The sequence below is a fragment of the Nannobrachium achirus genome, assembly GCF_963921795.1.
Source record: "Nannobrachium achirus genome assembly, chromosome: 13".
In the NCBI taxonomy this organism is placed as follows: Eukaryota; Metazoa; Chordata; class Actinopteri; order Myctophiformes; family Myctophidae; genus Nannobrachium; species Nannobrachium achirus.
The window spans coordinates 12,688,094-12,714,563 of record NC_137833.1 but is presented as its reverse complement, the minus strand read 5'-3'; the positions used below and the strand labels follow the sequence as shown (position 1 = coordinate 12,714,563).

The 26,470-nt window shown below is 43.2% G+C and overlaps 2 protein-coding genes across 2 annotated transcripts in view; both read right to left on the bottom strand.

Annotated features, from left to right (window-relative positions):
* Positions 1-1,338: 1,338 nt before the first annotated feature.
* On the bottom strand, positions 1,339-2,641 carry LOC308297589 (uncharacterized protein; the record flags this gene model as incomplete). The annotated part of the gene is made up of 1 exon (XM_080741067.1): positions 1,339-2,641. A coding segment is annotated over one exon (657 nt), but the record flags the coding sequence as incomplete, so codon positions are not given.
* Positions 2,642-3,487: 846 nt separating this feature from the next.
* LOC308296680 (protocadherin-15-like) overlaps positions 3,488-26,470 on the bottom strand; it is a gene marked incomplete at both ends in the record, with an annotated part of 437,702 nt that continues 414,719 nt past the window's right edge. The window contains 4 exons of the mRNA XM_080740008.1: positions 3,488-5,248; positions 5,958-6,054; positions 15,532-15,584; positions 20,296-20,317. Of these exons, the coding sequence (XP_080596134.1) occupies positions 3,488-5,248; positions 5,958-6,054; positions 15,532-15,584; positions 20,296-20,317 (1,933 nt within the window). The remainder of the gene's footprint in view (positions 5,249-5,957; positions 6,055-15,531; positions 15,585-20,295; positions 20,318-26,470) is intronic.

The following is a 26,470-nucleotide window of genomic DNA, read 5'->3' as shown; positions in this document are numbered from 1 at the left end:
CACACATTACTGTTGTTTTCCTAACCGTGTGAACCCTCCCTTTCTTCTCTGAGCATAGGTGAACATCAGATAAAAAATCTCCAAGCATTCCCAGAAAACAGCAGATCGGATCTGACACGATGTGTCACAATGTGTTCAAAGATAAAAAACATATTAAAAGTATCTGCTACTCCAGGTGATATTCTGTCATTCTGTGATATAAAGGTCATGGACTAAAGTTTTGTTTGTAAAGAAACATTTTCTCCAGGGTGTATTTTCAGCTAGACATTTCAAAACAACGATAATTATTTCAAAGGTGTTTTGAAAAGTGTAAAGGGGCGTCCCCGAAGTCATCACAAGCTAACACACACACACACACACACACACACACACACACACACACACACACACACACACACACACACACACACACACACACACACACACACACACACACACACACACAAAGCATATGTAAATATAATTATAAAAACTGAAATTGTGCACAAAACAATAGAGCTTTTTTAAACCTCAAAACAGATTTATCAGGTAAAAGCATGTCTATAAAAGTGTCTTTTAAGGAGTGATTTCAAAGAGAACATTGAACTTGCTAGCGTGATGTCCTTAGGCATTAGCAGTCTTCAGTCTAGAGACAAGTGTTGGGTAACGTTAGAGGATTATTGGCATTAAAAAGTGGGTCCACTTTTGGGTGGACCCACTTGGGTCCAGGGGGGAAAACAAAAGTTACTTTGAAATATAAATTCATGAATGTCTCTTTGTTTATCTGTGCTGATTATTATGTTGTTAAGTTACAGTAAAATAACAACATTTTACAAAATGGACACTTTAACAAGGTATTATAATTATATTCTCCATACTTGTATTCTCCTCATCTTGACATAATGGTATACTGGCAGGTCAGCTGCACAGGTGCAATGCATTATTGTTGCACGTTGTGGCACGTTTACTAACATGCCAAGTTTAGCTGCTCTTGAACAACCGTTCCAGGCTGCCATGTATCCAGCCCAAGAAACCATAGAAACGGGGGAAAAATAAAATGTACTTCTTAAAATAAATGGTATCATGCCTGTTGCTAAGGTATGGCAACATGACTGGTGTCTTGCGCGTGCGCGAAGGCGCGTGTGCAAGACACCAGTCTTGCTGGCCAGGAGTGTTGTGGAGCTGTGCTGGGTTTGGAGATGCTTGGAGGGTGGACAGTTGTCATATAGGCTTATTTGCATTTGATGTACTTACTCCTTTCACTAACAAATCCAAATTAATATGAATACTTCCACAATATACTAAAGGATAATGTCTCTGCATTTGCCAATGTCGAGCACATGTGCCACCACATATTGTAATACCAAACCAGTTAATATGTCAACTGTGTTGACACAAACAACACAGACTGCTGGCAGTTGGCAAGGCTTCTGGGTGATTTTGGGTGACCAATGGGCCATGTTTGGCTAATGTGTGGGAGGCTAAAACTGGTGTAGTGTGCTTCGCTATTTAGTTTTATACTTAACAATCTGGCTGCTGCGTTCTGAACGAATTGGAGATGAGGTTTGTGAGACCAGACCACCTCATTTACTTGGATTAATTACATTTGTGGTAAATTTGCTCCTAAATTCCTGGCTTTACATTATCAGCAAAATCACCAAGATTATGCTGAATTATTGCAGTGGAAGATGGAGGCCCAACAGGAATTTTCTTGTCATTAATTTTGAATTGGCTGTAAAAACAATAACAATTGCATTCCTTACTACCTCTCTCTCAATGATTTGGAAAATGGTCAGCCGTAATATAAAGTATACTGTGAGCGTCGCAGTCGTATGCCTCGGAAAATGATTGGTACTTGACAAGCTGAGGCATAACAGCACAATAAAATGTTACGCACGCGTTCTCTAATATACAAACAAACAAAAACAAACAACAACAACAACAAAAATTGCATGGCAAACATGGTAATAAACAGGAATGAAAACTATCGTCCAGCAATGGTCAGTCAGAGTTTTGTCATTGGTATGTGCAGGCTGTTCCAGGGTCCCATCCACAGCTCGTCCTCGTCCGACAGCGTGTTGTCACTGTGCGACTGAAGAGTCTCCCTGCTCTCCTTAAGGCTGTCCACGGAAGTCTCTCGCTCGTCGCCGCCACAGTGGCCACTGCTGCCGTTCCTGTCAATCAAGGCCATGGCGGGATTGGACTTAATCGGCCCGAAAGTCTTCAGACCCGCGAGGCCGGATCCCAGGGAGCCGCAGGAGGGCCGGGAGTTGAGGTTGATGTCCACGATGGAGGAGGGAACGCACGTGATGCCCGGCGTCCCGTTCCCCGTGCTCCCGATGCTGTTGGTGACGGGGAGGGTTTCCTCGTGGGTCACGCCCAGCTTGTCCAATTTTTTAAACTGCTTGCCCAGCCGACACGGAGAGCCTCCCGCGAGGTTGTTGGGGTGGTGGGGCAGTCGCCTCGTTCTGACTATAGTTCCATTCTGGGCGAGGTAGACGTTCCCGTTGACGGTGCTGTGGCTGTTGACGTTGGACAGTCTGTTGCGCTGCTGCTGCTGCTGCGTCTCCGTGGTGCTGTCCTCCCCCGTGGTGGTGGTGGAGCTGGTCTCGTACTCTCTGTCCACCACCAGCTTAATGCGCTTCTTTCTCCCACCCTGGAGAGAAACGATACGGTTGTCAGTAAATCAACGTACAGGTTTTTATTCATAAACTACATTTGGCTCTTTTTGACTACAAGAACTTAAGTGAAACCGTGCCGTGAAGCGTATTTCACAGGTACCACGTTTGTTTCCATACGTTACGGCTCGGTTTCACATGAGGTTCTTAGGACCTAATTTGGACCCTGTGGTACTAACCAGAACTTAGAACTTATACTAATAAGTTAGAGTACAACTTTCAATCAAGCCAGTGGCTTGCAATAATTACAATTGGTGATATGATCTAGAAGCGCACAGATCGGCTATTGTGTGAGCTTGTAGATCAGCAAATTTCACTATTATTATGCGTTTCTTTTTTTCTTTTTCTTTTTTTTTTTAAACTTTTTTACGAAGTACCTCCCCCATCAGGGATGGTTCTAGTTATAATGGAAAGGCAAATAAATCTGTAAACTTTCAGTAATGGAAGTTCTAGGTTACCCCTTGTAGTCAAAAAAAGCCTTTTGAGAACACAAAAAAGCACTGAAGAAACAACACAGCAAATAGAATCATGGGACAGAATAACATGCAGAATATCAGGAAACAGGAGCACTATGCTATACAAAAACAGAACAAAATCCACACTTGGAAAATAAGAATTCAAAGAGGCCAATGTGTCAAAGATGACGGACAGACACCAGAACTAAAGTAAAACCTTCAAAGCTTTGCTTTGCCAGGGGAAAGAGAGAGAAAGAGTCAATCTGAAACACTCTGAGGAGGCAAACGCAGTTCTTCAGAAGAAAGAATCCTTCACTCCCATGCAAGAGGAATTTGTTTCATTCAGTCTTACTTCACAGCAGTCTATCCATGTCTCTAGAATTCGGTGCCAGACTCCGAATCAGAGGTTTCTTCTGCGATGGCATCCTCGTCCACCTCAGTGATGGGGGACAGTCCACCATAGTCATATGAGTAGGGGTCTGCAGGCATTGGCTCTGGAGCCGGCCTGGGCTTCCTGGGAGGAGGTGCTTCATCACTGACATCGCTGGCCGCCTCAGAGTCTTCCCCTTCTGAACCCCCACTGCCGCTACCACTGCCACCACCACTGCCACTACCGCTACCACTACCACTGCCCCCACCACTACCACTGCCCCCACCACTACCACTGCCCCCACCACTGCCACTTCCACTTCCACTTCCACTTCCTCGGTCCTCTGAACCACTTCCCTCTGACCCAGATGCTTGGTCCTCGCTGCCCCCACTGCCGGATCCAGAGGCTGCACTGCCAGAACCACCACTGCCACTTTCACTGCCGCTACCACTCCCGCTACCACTAGCACTAGCACTAGCACTAGCACTACCACTAGCACTAGCACTACCACTAGCACTAGCACTAGCACTACCACTAGCACTAGCACTAGCACTACCGCTCCCACTCTCACTGGCACTGCCACTTTCACTGCCGCTACCACTCCCGCTACCACTAGCACTAGCACTAGCACTACCACTAGCACTACCACTAGCACTAGCACTAGCACTACCACTAGCACTAGCACTAGCACTAGCACTACCGCTCCCACTCTCACTACCGCTCCCACTCTCACTACCACTCCCGCTACCACTAGCACTAGCACTAGCACTAGCACTAGCACTAGCACTTTCACTGCCACTGCCTGAACCACTTTCCTCCTCAGATCCTTCTTCCTTAGACTCTTCATCAGAATCTTTCTCTGTACCCGATTCCTTCTCTGTTCCCGTGCCCGTTCCGGACTCGGATCCTTTATCGGTTCCACTGCCACTGCCTGAACCACTTTCCTCCTCAGATCCTTCTTCCTTAGACTCTTCATCGGAATCTTTCTCTGTACCCGATTCCTTCTCTGTTCCCGTGCCCGTTCCGGACTCGGATCCTTTATCGGTTCCCGACTCTTTCTCAGATTCTTCAGATTTTGACTCTTTCTCGGATTCTTCTGATTTTGACTCTTTCTCTGATTCGTCTTCAGACTTGGACTTGCTCTCTGCCTCAGACCCCTCCTCGTCGGGTTCTTCCTCTGAGTCTACGGTGCTCTCTCGGACTGAATCCTGGTCCAAGTCAACTTTCAGACGATCGGCGCTGCCTCTGTCCGAGGACTCTGCGTCAGAGTCTTTCTCCTCCTTGCTCTCCGGCTCACTCTCGGTTACACTAATAGACACCTTAGACTTCTTATCCTCGTCGCTGGCCGCCTCGCTAACCTGAGACTTCCTCCTTCCTCCGAACCTGGCTCCCAGGGAAATCTTCTTGAATGCTTTCCCGAGTCTGCTGCGGGCGTCGGACTTGGTGTCGATCGGGCCCAGACCCGGCGGCCCCGCCGGCACGTCATCCTGGCCATCGGTGCGGCGGGCACCGATCAGTTTGGCCTGATCCGAGTCCTTCTTCGCGCCAAACATCTTGAACATCTTGGCTTTCTTCCACGGAGAGGCTTTCTTCTCTCCCACCTTGCCGGCCGCCAGCAGCTTGCTGAGTTTCATGACGGACTTCAGCCTCTTGGCGGCCTTGGAGGGCTCGCCTCCCTCCTCTTCGGGCGGCAGGTCTCTAAATCCGACCCTCTTGGGTCCACCTCTACCTCTGCCACGGCCCCTTCCTCGTCCTCTGCCTCGCATCTGAGTAGGGTTAATTCATTGGGTTAATTGAACTACAGTATTAGATAGATAGATAGATAGATAGATAGATAGATAGTAGGGGTGTAACGATATAGTAACTGAATTGAAAAATCTATTTTAATTTGCAATGATCTACTATATCGTTTGCAAAAGAAAAATATCGTACCGTTTTGGCTTTGTATCGTTTTACAATGTCCATGTATTTGCAAGATAATCACAGCATTTACTTTTCTTTGCTAAATAGTTACTATATCGATTTTAAATCATTGAATCGAATCATATTGTATCACCATGAATGAACCAATATTGTCATGTATCGTATCGTTAACCAGGTATCGTGATGTGTATCGTATCGCTGTTAAAATGTATTGTAACACCCCTACTAGATAGACAGATAGATAGATAGATAGATAGATAGATAGATAGATAGATAGATAGATAGATAGATAGATAGATAGATAGATAGACAGATGGATAGATAGATAGAGACACAATTATGTAATAAAGATAATCGATTGCTAAATTGCTTGAATATCATAATAGGTGAAAAGTAATTGCTTTTGCTATTAGTATGCAGTTCAATATTTTACATTGTACATGAAGCACTGACATCGATATTTTCAATAATGCATTGGGCAATCAGCCTTTTAAGTGATTCCAACATGATTATGATAATGATTGTGTACGGCATTAGAGATTGATGGTGTACCTCTGCGTCGTAGTAATAGTCATCCTCCATAATCACCTCTCCATACTCATCATACATAGGAGGTATCAGCCTCCTGCGACTGCCATATTGGGGGTATCTGAGAGAGACAACGGTGAGTCATTATAAGGTCATAATATGCAACACAGCAACATCATTTCTTACTATGGAACACTTGGAGAAACACAAGTAAATCCATAAGCCTTACTATACCGAATTTGACAAAACCATTCCATGCTCCATTCAATTAACTTTCATGCCAGTGGCTTGCACTAATTGCATTCTAATACATGACATGTCACTATTATACAAATGATGGTGGTGCCAATGAAATGAAAGATTGCACCGGCAGTCTTTAATTGCATTGGCAATTGACGGTAAAAAAGTAAGCTCACCCAAGTGAAAGTTTAAGTGAATGATGCATAATGGTAGCCTATGAGACAGTCCAATCTTTGCATCGCTGTTGACGAATGGCATCGTGGGAATCATGAATAGCTTGGTAATATTATAAATGAGGTGCGATGTTGAGCAACCATCAATCAGTATAATTGTAACATCTGTGTCAGTCCTGAGGCATCAGGCATTGGTACTGAAACCCTGTGTACAGATGCCAAATATCCTGCTCAATGCATCCTATTGAACCTGGTAGCCATGAATGAAAGAGACCAAAGGCGATCCGCATTACTGACAACTGGCGAACATGGCAGGCTGTTTCACAAGGGCTTATAGTGATCGCTGGATACCCATTTAGGCCTAGAATTATTGAATGCTTTTACCAGTGAAAAATAGCAGATATACAAGCTCACAGCGCGGCACCGAGTGCCACGCTGCGAGCTTGTAGATCTGCTATTTCTGAAGAAGTTGTGAAAATGTGTGCAAATCTTTGAATATATGTATTTTTTAAACATTTGTAACTCAAATCTTGCTTCTGGGTGGTCCCTGGAACTAAATATTTTGAGATGGGTGTCCGTGGCCAAATAAATATAATTTTGGGGGTCCTTCACATGAAAAGGTTTGAGAACCACTGACAGTAGTCTCTCAAGAACAAACTAACTGAGCTCCAGTTAAGTGAAAAGGACCTTTTCTTTGACGATGGCTAGCCAGATTGCTGACATAGAAACATAGTTTTTTTTTAGAAAATCTTAGAAGGATTCAAAAGACACTTTGGGGGTCAAAATTCTAATTTTCACGATCTACAAGCTCGCAGCGCGGCACTCGGTGTCGTGCTGTGAGCTTGTATATCTGCTATTTTTCAATAGTTAAAGCATAAAATAATGATACACAATACAGTGTACCCGTTCTGAATGGTTAACAGTCAGCGGCGGACACAGGACTCCATCCCCAGTAGTAGTACTTGTGTCAAAGTATATATAGAGATACTCCTGTACAAATATGACTCGGCTACAAGTGAAAGTTTAACTTACTGTACTGGAGTACTTGGCTTTTAAAATCTACTTTAAGTAGTCAAAAGTAAAAATTACAAAGGACCTTTACTTTTTAATATCAATGCATTGCTGTATAATATTTCATCTGAAATGTTAATATTGTAATATATTGTAATACACGCACGCACGCACGCACGCACGCACGCACGCACGCACACACACACACACACACACACACACACACACACACACACACACACACACACACACACACACACACACACACACACACACACACACACACACACACACACACACACACACACACTCTACCAGTCAAACGTTTGGACACACACACATTGAGTGAGAAGCTGTGTCCAAATGTTTGACTGGTAGTGTATATCTTTTTTTGTATCCGTCCTAAAAATGTTGCGGAGTCAAAAGTACAATATTTGTCTCTGAAATGTGGTGGCGTGAAATGAAAAGTATCCAGTATCTGCATAGTATAATACGAATACCCAAGCAATGTACAGATACTCTCGAAAATGTTAGTTAAGTACATTTTAAGAACATACACATGTATACTGTATACAAAACTAAATTAAAAGTAAATGTACTTCGTTGCTGTCCACCACTGAAAACAGCTTAACTGCTATTAAGTTGTGCTCCTTAAATAGAAAGGGATAAAAGGCAGTCCAGGTTATATAAGTGACAGCAGCACACGCTCAGCAGGAATATAGCAGCTTTGCTGTGGGTGGTGCATTATGACACGGCCACGACCCGAGTCTTCAAGATGTAATTACGTGCCGTCGCTAAATGAAGGGCGCTGTGATGCACGCACACTTTACACGTCCGCCGAGGAGAGGGGCATTAAAGAGGATGAGGAGAGGCTAAGTCGCTGAGTAAGTGAAGAGGTAATTAAAGGCACTTAATTTCAACAAGTCCATGTTGTGAGGTTTGTCATGTTTCGAGCCTGGCGAGATCTATTACAGCCTTGCTCTCGGTTGTGTTAAAGGGCCACTTCACCCGTTTCCAACTGCATATAAATGGCCCTCACTAATGCCTCATCATAAGACGGCACCATTTCGGTCTACTCGATCTGTGTCTCAGAGGAGGGCTGTGGGACAGTTTCTAAACCAAGACAAGAGAAACTGCACCCTCTCCCTGGACCCTGGATATGTAGCATTCATGCTTGATTCTAATTGGTCAATCACTGAATTCAGTGTTGAGTTATCTCTGAATAATGACTGATGAGCTCTAATCAAAGGCTCAGAGCACATGCTCATATCAATCATGGCCAGCTTGACCCCGCCACTTTGTGTCAGGATCCAATCATCATGTCTGGGTTTATTTAAGTAATATTACACGAGAGGGCGTGTGGGTTAATGTGATTATACAATAATCACTTAACCCACACCCTCGAGTGTAATATTGCTATTATACAACTGTTGCCAAAACATGTCAACTTCATTTCTTTGTAATAAGGTATTCGATAGGAATTTGTATTTTTTTTAATGCCACATTTAGCTGTCCATTGACTTCACATGAAAACTGCTAGCAGCTAGGCTAGGCTAGGGGAGAGGGGAGCGCTTCAGCTCTTTTGCGACCAATGCAGCTGATAACTTTGTTTGATTAGACCTGTGTGGTAGTGCTCGTTATTCACACGGGTAGAGAGCTACTTTAACCAATCAGATTGCTTCATCGGAACTACCAGTTGTATAATTCTCAATAACGACCGTCTTTTTGTCAATTATCCCTTGCATAAACACTGACTAAACATTAAAATAAAATAAATCACGCTTTAGAAGGACCATGATGAGTCACCAGAACGTGACCGATGTGTATTTTCAATGAGTCTAATATGGTTAAAGGTATATTCAGTGATTGTATTTCATTCAAATAAAAATATAATTGGTACATTTTGCATTCATTCTCCTCACTAGAATGTGTGCTGACCAGTGGCGATGCGTGCCCCAAGGGACCGGACCTTCGGGGACGCACCACCGCCCCCCCCCCCCCCCCCCCCCCCCCCCCCCCCCGCGCGTGCACATGCGCGCAAATTGTATGCCTTTTTCATTCTTCTTTTTCTTTTACAAAACTGGTTAACAATGAACAGCAGACTGTGTACAAGGCAAGCACGCTGGGTAGGCTTAACCTAATTAGCACTACACACATACTCCAAACCAAGACTTCCAAACCAATGCCAATATAAGGATTAAATAGATGTGCGCTGCTGACAGACAGAGCCACACAAGACACAACCAGCGCAACCAATCGAAACGTCCATTTAACATAGCGCGCTTTACAAAGCAAAACGCACTGTCCACCATCATGTAACAACACCAGCTATCAATGCAAAGAAAGACCACGTCAAGAAAGACCCACATTAAATAGACAAAAACAGGCCTAAGTGTATCAATCTGTCTTTCAATGTTATATGAGATACATAAAGTGGTTCCTGTGTAAATAAGCTGTAAGGTTTACTAGGATCTCCTTTTAGCTGACCAGTGATTTGTACTGTCATGAAACTGTACCTTTTCCAATTGCAAACTTCTAATACATTCTTCAATGATCAATCAATGGAAATTAAATGCACAGCGGCATATCCAGCAATATAAATTAATTCAGTTTCTCTCACCAATGAAGTTGTTCACTTGAAGAAAAGAAAAACATCCTCCTGTCCTTTTGGGTGAATTTCTCAAAGATGGGTTCATAAAGCTATCATTCCTTTTAAGTTCTGTCCATCTTTTCATAAAACAGTCTTCTTGAAAAAGGCAACGATAATAATAAATCCACAGCGTTCACTCCAGCTGCAGCCATGTCGCGTCTGTTTACTTTACAAGTTTCACGTGTTGTGCATAGTGAGTGTGAAACATGCTTGTTGTTCCACTCCAAGTCCCGGAAAAGCCGTGTTGTGATTGGCCAGTAGTCACTTGACTCATTTTGATTGGTGGTTGAACGTGGGTGTTCCGTATACCCTTGACCAGAGCCCTCAAAATATGATTGGTTGATCAAACTGTCAATCCACACCAAGGCTTGTATTATGGGGAACTGGCTCAGGGAATTCTAGAAGTACTGCGAGTGAGAGTAATCTGCGCAGAGACTCAGTAGAAAAAATCTCTCATTGGCTGTTATTTTTCCCAGCACACAAGCACTCCCTATGCACAGAACTTGGGGAAGAAACAACTACAACGAGTATAGCGAGCGAAACAGTGCAGTTTAACAGATTACCAACACAAATAATTGTAATTATTTTAATAAAAATAATAAAAAATAAAAATATATTTTTTATTTAAAAATAAAAATATTATTTTCTTTCTTCTGAGGATCCCTGGGTCTTCTCTGAATACCCTGAAGGTCCTGAAAATTCGCCACTGGTGCTGACCATATAAGGACGTGATAAAAAATCTATAAAAAACTAAACATTTCCACGCTGTAAGGCCAGTAAGGGACAAGATGACCCCCGGCCACTTTCATTATCACTGAATACACCTTTAAATAAAGTGTCAGGCATAAAAAATGAATATCAATATTGAACCAAGAAACCTAAAAGAAAAAACTGTCTGGGTTGCACACACACGGAAGCCTGAGTTAGACGTTATAAAATGACCCCAAAAGTGTTTTAAAAGTGAAATCCCCCCTTTAATTCTCCAGAGTGGAACATGTCACCTGGCTCGCTGCCACATAGCCGGAGCATTTAATGAATAACAATTTCTCAGCAGCTGCTACAGTATTGTGCTCCAGACTCTCCTCCCACAGACCATATGGGCAACAAGAACACACCAGCCAAAACACCCTCTACCCATTAAGCAGCCAAAACACCCTCGATCCATTAAGCAGCCAAAACACCCTCCATCCATTAAGCAGGACTGGGAAATGTCTGTTTTTTGTACAAAATTGTACACATTTTGGCATCAACGACTTGCATTATGATGCTAATAGGCCTAATGTTCTTAAAAATTATCCCTGACGCCTTAAGGAGCCTTATGTGCCTAATACATTATAATAATTAAAAACAGGTTAAATGTTGAATTTGTTTAAGAAATAGCACATCTTTCACTCAATAGGGATCGCTCCCGTCGCAAGTTGATGTCATAATATGTGACTGAGTGTGACACAGGGGCAGTCATTTCGGAAGCCACTACTTTAGACCACAGCTGAAATTACCTTTTTTTTTCACTAAAATGTGATAAAGTCACAAAAGCATTTCATAAATATCAGGCTACATTTCACTTAAACGCCAGAGCTTAACTCTGCATGTAAATAAGACTTTTTTTAATTAATGTGAGAGATCATGCAGGCCATTGCAGGTTAGAAATTTATTTAGAACTTGAATATCTCAAAAGTAGTATTTCAGCATGGCATCATTCTATAAGCCATATCTTCAAAACTGTTGGCTCCACAACCAATATATCATTTTGTAGCTATGATTCCCAGCTTTCAAATGAAATGGAAAAAATTAAAATGAAAAAAAAATTCAATGACTAGCCGTCAGCCGTGCTGGGACACATATGTCCATGTGGTCCTGCCCTATGCAATGTATGGAATGCATGTGCAAACAACTTAATCCTGAGTTTAAATATCTGCAATATTTACAAAGCAATATTTTAAATATAAGGCTTATTAGTCAGGGATCGTTTTAAATATCATATATATATATATATAATGTACTGTATCTGCTTTCACATATGCCATCTTTATGTATATCGTCTCTGTTGGGTGTGGACAAAGCCTTGGTCAAATTCAAAAATGGCAAAAAATAGCAGATCTGCAAGCTCAAAACGTGTCGCTTCGCGCCGTGTTTCGAGCTTGTTGATCTGCTATTTTTGATGATTTTGAGCGACGCTGTTATCAAGTAGGGCGTTTTGATTTACGAGAAGACACAAATTTGGAATATGGACATGAGAGGTAACCCAAAATTCAAATGTTCAAGATGTTTAGCAGATCTACAAGCTTGCAGCGTGGCACTCGGTGCCGCGCTGTGAGCTTGTAGATCTGCTATTTTTCAGTAGTTAAAGCATCAAATAATAATACACAATAATGTGTACCTGTTCTGAATGGGGGGTAAGTGATATAATAAGTGTTATATAGCTTAGTGTTATATTCTGATAGTACTCAGTAACAGGAGTCTCCATGTCTCCCCAGCTCTTGATTAAACAGAAAAAGCATTTTCAGGTCTAGACACGTATTTTATCTAATCACAAGAGAGAACTCAGACTGGATACAGATTAAACAAGTGACATTCGAAGTGGAGACACAACGAGATGAGCAGACAACATCGGAACTGGAACACTATAAAATGTAAGCTGATGAATGGGTACTCTCTCCTGATTGGCCACCCGAAATGGACAAATAAAGTAAAAAAAAATCATTCTGATATTACTGATTATTATTATCAAAGAGCTGGAGAGACAGGGAGCAGGGACTTGCAGATAATGTTAGAGAGGCAGGGGCTGGGATTTCTAAAAGGGCCTTTTGGTGGAAATATTGAAAATAGCAGACCTCCAAGCTCACAACGCGCCACGCTGCGACGCGTTGTGAGCTTGGAGGTCGGCTATTTCCTTTGCGTGATACAAGTTCAAGTTTTATTAGAAAACATCATAGCATAACAGTATGAATTGTGATGTTTCTTACAATTCAGTGCCACACTGAACTAAGCATAATCAAGTTAACACTGGAGATGGGGCGTAACGGCATGGATTTCTAGGCCAGTTCTTTCAACATAAGATGCTGCATTCAAGTTCAGGAGAGTATGGCACGGAGAGAGCACATTTGCATTTCTTTCACCATAGTTAAGACTGCATTCATGGTCTGGAGAAGGCACTTTTTACAGACAGATAAAAGGGCAGGGCTCAAGCCCCCTTTGATGTCTATGTGTGCATGTGCCTGACAGGGAGACTCTTGTTACTGAAACACTCTATCGCACTCAGAATAAAGTGCTTTAACCTTTTAACAACAAAACTTTTTGTTTAACCAAAACATATCACTTACTCTACCTTTAGATAAATAGAAAATTGAGCACTTTTCCCACAACTGGCTCAATCCATTAAGCCAGAGGAAAACACCACCGTACTCTCAGGTGTCCAAAGAGTCATTGATCTCATTTGGTGTTGGAGTTGAGCACACACACACACACAAACGCAAACACACACACACACACACACACACACACACACACACACACACACACACACACACACGCACACGCATACGCGTGGAGACTCCTGTTACTGAGTACTATCAGAATATACGCGCACACACACACACACACACACACACGCACATGCGTGGAGACTCCTGTTACTGAGTACTATCAGAATATACACGCACGCACGCACACACACACACACACACACACACACACACACACACACACACACACACACACACACACACACACACACACACACACACACACACACACACACACACACACACACACACACACACACACACACAGCCATACTGCTTTGGTGGGAGGAAGCGTATAGTAACAGTTATCGCCTTGTGTTCTGGATCTGCCCTTAAATGCCTTCCAATCCCACAAGGATCTCAACGTTGAGAAATCAGAATGCTATGTTCATGATAAATAGCTCTTAATGGCCGCGTGATAAATGAACCGATGGAGATCGATAAATTCCCCGGATTGGAGTAAGACCGATGAGACATGGGAGTGTGTGTGCGCGCATGTGCGTGTGTGCGTGTGTGTGTGTGTGTGTGTGTGTGTGTGTGTGTGTGTGTGTGTGTGTGTGTGTGTGTGTGCACGTGCAGTGGTGAAAAAAGTATTCATATCTTTTAGTTAAAGCTATATGGAAGTTGCCAGGGATGTAGTGGGGGGGGGGGGGGGGGGGGACGCGGGGGTACGGAGTGCCCACACTTCTCTCAAGTCAAGTCAGTTGATATTATATTTTCAGGTTGTTCTGACCCAGCAATTGGTTGAAATAGGCTCGCCAGCCGTGCTGAAATGAGCATGACTAACAGCAGATGGTAATATAAGATTTGAAAATGGATTAATTAATTGGAAATATCAGTTGTGGAGCTATTTTGCATGGGAAGTTTGGCTGAAGATCCGGTCATCAAATTATTGGTTGAGAACCACTGGTCTAAGGCTATTTCTGCTGCCGCGCAGACCCGTTTTAAGCCAGCGAAAACGTTATGTGCACACGCACGGACGCACGTGCGTGCACGCGCATTGACGCGCGTGCACGTGCGTGCATGGGGAGTACCCACACTTCCAAATTTAGCACTACAACACTGGGTCGCCACGGACCACCGGAACGGGGCCGCAAAACCACCGCGACCGCCTGCAGCTCGCCGATACGCATCCGTAGAGGGCTCTCACGTTCCTATGCGACCAGGCATTGGGGAGTAACAGGCTAGACTCCTACACCAGCGTAAACACTGCTGTTGAAGCAAGCTACTTCCGGCAAGACACGCTGTGATTGGCCGGTAGTGTATGATCCGCGCTGTGATTGGCCGGTAGTGTATGATCTGGAGACAACGTATACAGATGACGTAATTTTGCCGCGAAATGCAGCCCCTGTCACGGCTCACTGGCTCAGTAAAAAACATATAAAGAAAAGGCTTTTGGGGCTGAAATTAACGGAGTGGATGTTCAAAAACTAGATCTGCTATAGCGATTTAATAGTTAGGACAATTTTAAGATTAGGGTTAGAGTTATTGGAAAAGTTACATAGTATAGCTTTAAGTAAAAGTATCAAAACTGCAATTTTAGAGATTCTCTGTTTAAAGTAAAAGTTTTGAATTAAAAATGTACTTTAATAAAAGTACTCATTAGCTGAATGTCCCAGTTTTCAAATGTATACAATATTTTGAAAATGGCAGATCTACAAGCTCACAATGCATCACATCACGACAAATTGTGTTGAGCTTGTAGATCGGCTATGTTCAAATGGCTGAAATGTGTATAGGCCTAGGGCTGAAGTGGTAATGTATGTTTTGTAATAGTAAACAAAATAGTAACTAACTAAATAAAGTTTTCAAATAATTGTAGTGGAGTAAAAGTACAATTTCTGCCGTTGACAGGTAGTAAAGTAGAAGTACAATTACTGAAAATGTGTCCCGTACCGTACAGTACTTGTGTACATGTACTTTGTTACTTTTCACCACTGTGCGTGCGTGCTTGCGTGCGTTCGTGCGTGCGTGCGTGGGACAGTGTGATGGAGGCTTACCCTTGGTCGTAATACCCCTGGTCGTAGTAGTCTTGGCCCGGGTCGTCGTATCCCTGCGTTTCAAAGGAGGAGACAAATACGTCAGCACTTACTAGGTAAAAATACATACATGAATAAACAAATCAAAAAGAACTATTATGAGAGAGGGAAAGAGACAGACAGATCATTTTTTATGGTCACCCTAAGGCAGTGGTTCTCAAAGCAGGGGCCAGGGATCCCCATGGGGTCCTTCAGGGGATTCAAGGCCGTCCCCAGGCAAATGATAAATAGGAACCAAATGGACCCTTATGGGTCTGTAACTCTGAGAGTGTACAAATGGACTCTGACGGGCGTGGGGCGTCAATTGGGTATGGCAGGGGTATGCAGCTGCCATACCCTGGGTCCAGGGGGGAACATGAACATAAAAGTTAATTTTAAATATAAATCCATGAATGTCTCTTTGTCTATCTGTTCTGGTTATTATGTTGTTAAATTACAGTAAAATAACTACAAATGCAAAATTTAACAAAATGGTCACTTTAACAAGGTATTATAATTATATTCTCCACACTTGTATTCTCCCCATCTTGACAAAATGGTATATTCCCAGGTTCCGCAGGTCAGCTGCACAGGTGCAATGCATTATTCTTAATTGTGGCGCATTTACTAACATGCCACGTTTAGCTGCACTTGAACAACTGTTCCAGGCTGCCATATCCAGCCCAAGAAACCGTAGAAACAGGGGAAAAAATGTAATGTACTTCTTAAAATAAATGTATCATGCCTGTTGCTAAGATATGGCAACATGACTGGTGTCTAAAGGCCTCTCCATACTTCGACCGAAATGTTCGGTGAGTTGTGTTTTCCGACGTGCAAATTTCCGAACTCTCGTTCGGTCCAATGCTTTTCAGAAGTCCCGAGGGATATAATTTTATGGTAGAAAAGGACCTTTTGACCGAAAACGGCGGTTTCGGTCAAAGTATGGACAGGCCTTTAGTCATGTTGCCATACCTTAGCTTTTTCTGAACTGACGCCACTGCTGACGGGTCAATTTGTACACGCTCAGAGTTAAATGAACACTGAGGATACAACTACTGTGTAGGTCCATGCATATCAAACTGGGGGACTTTGAAATTAAAATGGTTCAGAATCACTGCTATAGCCGTCTGTAGTCCATGAAATCCTCTCTTATGGGGGTCCGTCCGCCGGCTAATATGTGTCAATTTGGGGTCCTTGACATGAAACGGGTTGAGGAACCACTGCCTTGAGGACACAGCATAAAGCAGGATTACTGTCATCCCTGCGACTGAAGAGAAGCAGTAATAATTCTACCTCGGGTCTCAGGAGAGATGGCCTCAGCAGCTGCTGCTTCAACATCAGCACAGAAGGAAAAGAGGAAAGGAAAAAAAGGTAATGAAAGGAAGGGCCGTGAAGACGACACAAAGAGAAAGACTATTAGCCGGGGATCCAGTCACCAAAATGGGCGAGGACCTGAGATGTTCTGCCGCACTTTTTATTTCTGTTTTATCTATTAGTTTGGTCATTAAGGTCCACAGAATGAGAGGCCTGCTCTGCCGGAAACATCGCGAAAAAAAGTTATGGCCATTTGTATATTCACTGTCCCATTGACTCCACTAGAAATATTAAAAAAAGAAAAAAAATCGGCTTTAAGTAGCATGTGAGGGGTCAAACTAGGGGTTCTTCATCATTCTGAATCCATTGCAAGCATTTATTTTGCATGAAAAACATTCCTTGGGCAAAATGTTGGCCACCCAAAACTGTGAAAAGTGGAAAAAAAAGTGATGACTCATCACTTTTCACAGTTGTTGGGGGCCAATATTTTGCCCAAGGAATGTTTTCATGCAAAACAAATGCTTGCAATGGATTCAGAATGATGAAGAACCCCTAGTTTGACCCCTCACATGCTACTTAAAGCAGATTCTTTTTCTTCTTTTTTTATATGGAGTCATGGGGCAGTGAATATAAAAATGGCCATAACTTTTTTTCGCGATGTTTCTGGCAGAGCAGGCCTCTCATTCTGTGGACCTTAATGACCAAACGAATAGATAAAACAGAAATAAAAAGTGTGGCAGAAAATCACAGGTCCTACCCTATTCCTTGAGCTTTTGGGCATGTGGATCCCCGACTATATTCACTCTTCATATTCCTAGATGCATACATGCAGAAAACACGGGTCTCTTTCAAGGTTAGGTATCAAAGCTCACGCCGAATCATTTACACAACGAAATGAGAAAGCTGGAAATGTTATTGGAGGCAAAACAAGCAAAAGAGGAAAGGTGGAAGATAAAAATGAGAGACATACGAGGCAATTAAATATCCATTAGTGTGCTAAAACGAGGTACACGGCGGGGTCAGACCAGAGCAAAGGCGGCTTAGTATAGGCAGCGTTTTAGTATAACGTCACTGTCGGTTTCAAATTTGTAGGTTTTTTCGTAAAGTAAAGCCCTGCTAAGACTGTCGCACAAAGCTAGTGAAAATAGCAGGTTTACAAGCACACACGCCTCGTGTTGTGAGGTGTTGTGTGCTTGTTGATCGGCTATTTTCACTATTTTAAATAATTTTCTAAATGATAAATACGAAACGAACCGTTTCTGACATAGAAGGTTTTTCTCGAGGCTAGATTGAATGGCGATTTAGAAGCGACATATTCGCCACAACATCAAATAGTCACTTCTTCTTTATTCTCCAAATCTTTTTGCTTTATATTCTTCCTGATTAAGTTTGTTTTTCTTCTTCTTTTCTTTCTGTGCGGGGGGGAACGAAAAAAAAAAGTGCTTGCAGACACTTATCGAACCCACTTGACAGGATAGAAGATTGGCGAATGCGAAAGCGCGGCTCCATTTTTTTAAAACCAAAGGCAAACTGTAATGTCAGTGGCAGAAGTGTTACCTCTGAGATCTCATCTTGATGTCATTCCGTGTTAGTCTTTCTTTTTTTTCTCTATCGAGCGGCGAGGTACAATAGATAAGAATAATGGGGAACAAGGACTGCACTGATGGCGACTGAAATGCCTTGGCAGGCACACGATGAACAGAAACAAATAAATAAAACATAAACCGTCGCTGTCGCACGGGAACCTTGTATGTCCAAAGTCAACTTTTTCTTGAAAAACGGACGCTAAAATAAAAATTATGTTTTGAAAATATTTTATAAAAAATGATTGGTAGCACTTGTTATAACCTGTTATAAATAATTTATAAACATTTATAAGCAGTTTGTAGATGAGTAATAAACATGAACAAACTGTTAATTGACATTTGTAAATGTTTACCTAAACATGTATAACTGTTTTAAACATAATTTACATGTTATTAGTAAGGTATTAGTAAGTAGTAAACTAATCATGAATAAGCCATTTATACACATTCATAAATGATTAATAAATCATTTGTAACAAAAAATTATGCTTTTTTATATGCTATTTGTAGATTAGTAACTAATCATTTACAAGCTATCTACTGTATATACCTTGTAAAACATTCCTAATATATCTATAAATCATTAGTAGATGTTATCAAGAGCCCTAATGTAAAGTGAAGACTAGGTCGCAAGTTACTATGAAAACCTCCACCGGCTGTCTGTCAGTCCCTCTGTCAGTCTGTCCGTCACGTCTTTATATATGTGTTTCTATTCAGAAATGACAGCAAAAAGCGTAAAATAATGATATAATAATCATTTTGGCCATTGTCAGACCGACTTTGTTTACATCCCTAATCAATCCATATAAAAGAATAGAAGAGGGATGTAAACAAAGTCAGTCTGACAAGGGCCAAAATGATTATTTTATCATTATTTTACGGTCATTTTTGAATAGAAACACATATATGAAGCTTAATCTTTTTTATAGAATATTTTCGAAACAATATTTTTATTTTAGCGTCCGTTTTTCAAGAAAAAGTTGACTATAGCTACTTTAATCACATCGCTTTTGTTAAAACACGTGTTTTTAAACACACAGACACGCTTAAAGCGGCCCTATGTAAATGTTTTCGTATTGTAGATTATACAACAGGTAGTATCGACTAAGCAATCTGATTGGCTGAAACAATCATGTGACCGTGATGATAACCAGCATTATGGAACGGCTTCATCGATCAAAGAAATCAGCTGCGCTGGTCGCGAAAAAAGCTGCCGGGCTGCCTCTCCCAGCACTATGCTAGCGGCATTCAGGGACTTAGTAGCTAAATGTGGCATTAAAAGATTACACATTTCTATCGAATATCTTAATTACAATCAAATGAAGTTGACGGTTGTATAATCGCAATATTACACAAGAGGGTGTGTGATATGTCAATATAATCACTTCTACGCTGCCAACGGAACTCTCCCTTCGGGCTCTTCCTGAGGCAATGCAGGTGTGATTATATTGACGATATTGCACACCCTCTCGTGTAATATTGTTATAGAATTGTATTTTGTCTCCCTGTTCTTCTATTGAGACATTTAGATCATACAATTCATCCCCTGAGCAAGCAGGTGGATCAGTGGTAAAAATGTCAGCACTTGTGGGTTCAAATCTCACACTTTCAACATGTTATAACTATAGCGAAAATAGCAGATCTACAAGCTCACAGCATGTAGCTCGTTGTGAGCTTGTAGATCACTATATCGCTAACTTTTGAGCACCACTGCTCTACAAAGTAGGGCATTAAAAAACCACAAAAACATATATATTTTTATATGGACATATAAGGTCTCTGTCCTGACAGCATCTATTATCCGAAAACTAATAACATAAACAAAAATGACAATAAGAGTGCTTACCGGTCTGCCATAGCCTCGCCTCCTGTGTGTGTCAGCCAGGGAGAGAGAGAGAAAAAACAAACAAAGAAAAAAATATATAATGAATACTACGGATTGACAGCGACAATTCCTACAGTAATAATCCATTTATATTCTGCTGACCAATGAGGACGTTTTTCACTTTTACTTATACCATAATGTATTAACCCTCAAAGAGCTGGAACGCGCCCGAGTCGCGTTAGATTTTAACCACTGCTTTAACGATTGAAAAATAGCAGATCTACAAGCTCACAGCGCGGCACCGAGTGCTGTGCTGCGAGCTTGTAGATTCTTTTGAAAAATCCTGAAAATGTGTGCAAGTCTTTGAATATCTTTCGCCTGATCTTTGATCCGACTTCTAAATCCTTCCTCTAAATCAGTGGTTCTAAAACTTTTTCATGTCAAGGACCCCCAAAATTACAGGCATTGGGCCACTGACCCCATCTACAGTTTACAGTTTACAGTTTAGGCATTTAGCAGACGCTTTTAATCCAAAGCGACTTACAATAAGCTCATCTCAAAATATGTTGTTCCAGGGACCACCCAGAAGCAGAGATTTGAGTTACAAATGTTCGATCTTTAAATAGATATATTCAAAGAATTGCTAAAACAAATCATGATTTTTCAAAGAATAGCAGATCTACAAGCTCGCAGCGCGGCACCAAGTGCCGCGCTGTGAGCTTGTATATCTGCTATTTTTCAATAGTTAAAGCATTCAATAATTCTAGGGCTAAATGTCTTAAAAAAAACACTGGTGTTTCATTTTCAAGAAAACTACTCAAGGTCACTTTTTGTTTTTATTTTTTTGTGTGTGTTATCATTTTGAGGAAGGCCATTTCTTTTCTATTATCTCATCCAAACAGAAAAATGCTAGCTTAGGGAGAACGGAGGGGAGGAAAGTAATCACAGTGTTTGTATAGACGTATCAACAGTCATTTCTCTCCCCGACGACAACGGCGGGGCCGCGCCGCGATTCAGGAACACGTTCAGGGGCATCACAAGGGGGGGAGCGGGACTGAGTTACTAGGGCCCAAGGTGGAGGGGCCTTGATTATTTTATACTTTAGCTATTGGAAAATAGCAGATCTACAAGCTCACGGTGCCGCGCTGCGAGCTTGTAGATCAGTTTTTTCTTTATCTTTGAATATGTATTTTTTATTAAAAGAAATTAACTCAAATTTTGCTTCTGGGGGGGTCCCTGGAACTAAATATTTTGAGATGGGGGGTCTGCGGCCAAATATGCATATATCATTTTGGGGGTCCTTCACATGAAAAGGTTTGAGCGCCACTGACATAGAAACATAGGTTTTTCAAAAAACCTTAGAATGATTTGAAACATTCAAAGACTTGCACACATTTTCACGATTTTTCAAAAATAGCAAATCTACAAGCTCGCAGCGTGGCACTCGGTGCTGAGTTACTAGGGCCCAAGGTGGAGGGGCCTTGATTATTTTATACTTTAGCTATTGGAAAATAGCAGATCTACAAGCTCACAGCGCGACACCGAGTGCCGCGCTGCGAGCTTGTAGATCTGCTATTTTTCAATAGTTAAAGCACAAAATAACTGAAGTGAATCCTTGTACCCAGGGCCCAGAATTTGGTGCGACACCCTTGAACACGTTGCCGACTGACTGCAGGCAAAGTGCTTATCAGACAGCAATGCTGAGTTGTTTCAGGCTGCACAATGTGCCATTAACTTACAAAAAACACTCCCACCCGCTTTTGTACCTGAATCGAGGCGCATAAAAAGTCAATCTCGTGAAACTCTCAGGTGCGTGCAAGTCGCCTTAAACAGGGGATCTAAAACTTCCCTGTACCCCCAAATAACCTATAGCGAAACGTCTTTATTGCAGAAAAACTCTATAGTGAAAGTTGCAGATCTACAAGCTTTCAAACATTTTGAAATCCTGTTTATTTCCCATTTGGAAGGCTCATTAATTTGTGGGATGAGAGCTGTACAGCTGAGTACAGTACACAGTAAACAAACAATAAAGCACACACTCACTAAAGTACCAGGTACCAGGTGCAGTGGTGGAAAAAGTACTCAATTGTTGCGACCGTAGGTCGCATTTACTACCAAAACCTCCACCGGCTGTCCGTCCCTGAGTGAGTGAGTGAGTGAGTGAGTGAGTGAGTGAGTGAGTCACACGTCACACGTCACACTTTTGCCCTGCTCATATCTCCACAACCGTTGCCCCCATCCATGCCAAATTTTGCACACACACTCCTTACCTGCCAAACTACAACCTCCAAGGACCCCCGGAGCTCCAGGGACCCCCAGGTCCCTGGGGGACCCCCAGGTGTAAAAAAAATTCCCTCCGTGAGTCACACGTCACACGTCACACTTTTGCCCTGCTCATATCTCCACAACCGTTGCCCCCATCCAGCTCCAGGGGGGGACCCCCAGGTGTAAAAAAATGTCCCTCCGTGAGTCACACGTCACACTTTTGCCCTGCTCATATCTCCACAACCGTTGCCCCCATCCATGCCACATTTTGCACACACACTCCTTACCTGCCAAACTACAACCTCCAAGGACCCCCGGAGCTCCAGGGACCCCCAGGTCCCTGGGGGACCCCCAAGTGTAAAAAATTACCATTTAATGTGCAAAAATGACCAAATCACCACCCCAACGGAGCTGCTCACGGGGAATTCCCGGGGACCACCCACTCCTGGTGCTCCAGAACGGATGCAAAAGTCGTGACGCCCCCAGTGGAGGACCCCCTCCACTGCAGCTCACATAAAATGCCGTAACTCGGGCTAGGAGCGTCCAGGAGAGCCGGGGCCGGTACCTATTTGTCCGCCAAGGCAACGCGGACACCCCACCCCTCATTTGTCACATGGACCTCTTCTAGCGCCACCATGAGGCCGATTCTTGCAAAACACATTTTTGGACACTGCTCCTACAATTTTTGCCCTAAAATCACGCACATCGGTACACAGTATGTCTACACATTGCCCACACAACTAGGAACCAATGGCAGTTACAGCCCTCTTTGTGTATACATGTGACCTACGGTCGCTTATCTCCCGATTAGGGAGTCTTACTGGTGTTAGTGTGTGTGTGTGTGTGTGTGTGTGTGTGTGTGTGTGTGTGTGTGTGTGTGTGTGTGTGTGTGTGTGTGTGTGTGTGTGTGTGTGTCTGTGTGTGCGCGCGCGTGCGTGCGTGTGTGTGTGTGTGTGTGAGTGAGTGATGAGTGTGTGTGAGTTTACTGTTGAGTGAGAAAACAATGTTGCACATTAAATTAATCATCTGGGGACCCCCCAAATAATTTGGGGACCCCACTGGGGATCCCGACCCACAGGTTGAGAACCACTGCGCTAAAGTACCAGGCTGGGCAGAGGTCAGAATCCAAAAACAATGGTCCGCACACTGGATCACGCTCCAAAAGTTTACTACGCATTTGTTTCCATTTGGACGTTTTGAGCCTCACCGGCTCTTCACTCCAAATAAACTCTTGGTTTTATGCTTAGATAGTCTCTGTCGAGTGGAAACCTCTTAATGTGCAAAACTTTTCAGGATTCAAATAAATAAAATAAAAAGCAGCTAAAGTAGCAGATCGACTAGTTCGAAACGCGGCGCGATGCTTGCAGATATACCTCATAAAACAACGCAACACACAGGCCTGGTGGTCCTAATGGCACCACATGCATTCATTCATACAGGTCAATGAAGAGCAGGGGCTTAATGGAGCGGGCCTGGCCGAACGCGTCTGGGTTCACCGACGTACAGCTGTAGCCCGTCTGAAGGCATGTGACTAATGAGCATCTCTCGCGTTCACATATATCGTCGCTGTAGGGCAGAAACCTCTCATCTCCATGTTTTCTTTTTGAGCGGTGCTCCTGGAATGAGCTGAGCTCCAACATCTTGCTTTGTCCGGGCTCTGAAGCGTGGCCTACATATGGCCTTCATCTGCCTTTAGTTGACCTTGTACCAGTGAACTGAACGTACTTTCACAAAACTGTACCTTTTCTTTAGCAAACCTCTAAAAAGTACTTCAATTAATCAGTCAATCAATCATCTGGCCTACAACTTGGAAAAAAAGTGCACAATTAATGAAATTAACTCATACATAGAGTAGCACCACTCACTCCACTGTGGAGTGAGTCTTTATTTGTGGAGACCTAGTGTGGAGTCTCCACACTAGGTCACACCCGACAGAGGTGGAGATATCATGACCAAAGCCAGTGTGTGGCGCAGTAGATAGATACTGCAATGTAGAAATATCTGTTACAAGTAAAAGTCCAGAATTCAACATTTACTTGAGTAAAAGTACAAAAGTGTTGGTATCAAAATTTCCTTAAAGTACCAAAAGTAAAATACTCATTAGGCAGAATTCACATTTCAAGTTTTCAAACGTATCAACAAAGTAACTAGTAACTAAAATGTTAAAATAAATGTAGTGGAGTAAAAGTACAATATTTTGCCTCTGAGATGTAGTGGAGTAGAAGTAAAAGAAATTGGAAATGCTCAAGTAAAGTACAAATACCACAAACTACTTTACACCAGTGTGTGTTGCTTCCCATGGAGAGGTCTAATCCGTTATGATGACCCACGGAGCAGAGCCTCATGTATGACCACCACCACCACACCCACCACCCCCCCCCCCCCCCCCCTCCCCGGGCTGCTAAGTGGCGGGAGACAGGGAGGGGAGTGTGTGTGTGTGTGTGGGTGTGTGTGTGCAGGGACGTGCTGGCCATTGGGAAAAGCGGGACAACTCCCGAACGGCCGGTTCATTCCCGGCCGGTCCAGGCCGGCCATTAGGAAAAAATGTAAAATACAATGTCGGCCTTTGTTCCATTTTGGGGGCTGGGCGGCCAAAAAGTAAATCGTCACTGTTGGAGCAGAAACCTTGTATCTCCAAGTTTCAAATTTGTAAAATTTTTCGCAAAGCAAAGCCCTGCTTCATCATACAAGGCCGTCGCACTGACTCGCACAAAAGTATTGAAAACAGCTGATCTACAAGCACACAACGCCTCGCGGTGCGAGGCGTTGTGTGCTTGTAGATCGGCTGTTTTCACTAGTTTAAATCATTTTTAAAATGCTAACGGTTTTGGACATACAAGGTTTCCACCCGACAACGAGGAAATATAACTCAGTAATTGGCCCACTGGCTTGTCACTTGTCATGATCTGAAATGGCAAAGTAGCAGCAGCGCTATAGAGAGAGAGAGAGATCTCTCTCTATAGCGTGCAATGAGGGCCTCTCCAACTCTTTTTCCTGGTCTGAATCAGGGGCCCAGCATGTCCCTGGAGGGGAGTGTGTGTGTGTGTGTGTGTGTGTGTGTGTGTGTGTGTGTGGGGGGGGGGGTTTGATTGACGACTTGGGCCCTCCGGCTGGGCGTTCATGCACTTTCTAGCAGCCAGTCTGTTCATGACAAATGGAGCCGAGGTGCACAGACAGGCACCGCGGGACGGCGTCGCTGTCAGAAACACCTCGTATCTCCCTTTTTCATCCATGTTTGGGGGGAGAGGGGTTGATATTACCCACTTAAAAACTAGCCTCCGTATTCCCGGAAACTCCAATGGGAGTTTGAACTTGTGACTATGTAACGGAGGTGATCCGAACCTCCACACCCGGCTTCGAACCCGGGTCTCCCGCGTGAATAGTCCAACATCTTAACCATCACGCCAAAGGGATATCCCTATGGAACGAGGGCAGATACTAGACTTTTGAGGCTTCAGGCTGGGGCTGCGACTCTCTCCGCCACACTCACCCCCCTTTGACCTCCTCCTAAGGGGAAGCCCGGATCCGGGTCACGGCACCAATGTAACGGAGGTGATCCGAACCTCCACACCCGGCTTCGAACCCGGGTCTCCCACGTGAATAGTCCAACATCTTAACCATCACGCCAAAGGGATATCCCTATGGAACGAGGGCAGATACTAGACTTTTGAGGCTTCAGGCTGGGGCTGTGACTCTCTCCGCCACAACTATATGACAACTACATTGGATCCGTTGGTATCTCTGTTTTTCTGATAAGTAAGGCTTGACATACAAGGTTTCCAGTGGACAGTGTCCATGGATAGGTTGGCCGGCCCACCAGGGAGTCAACCGATTGGACAGCCGATTACCCTGAAACCGATTACCAACTTCACCGAAATGGATGAGCCCTCTCACATACATACACACACACACGCACGCACGCACGCACGCA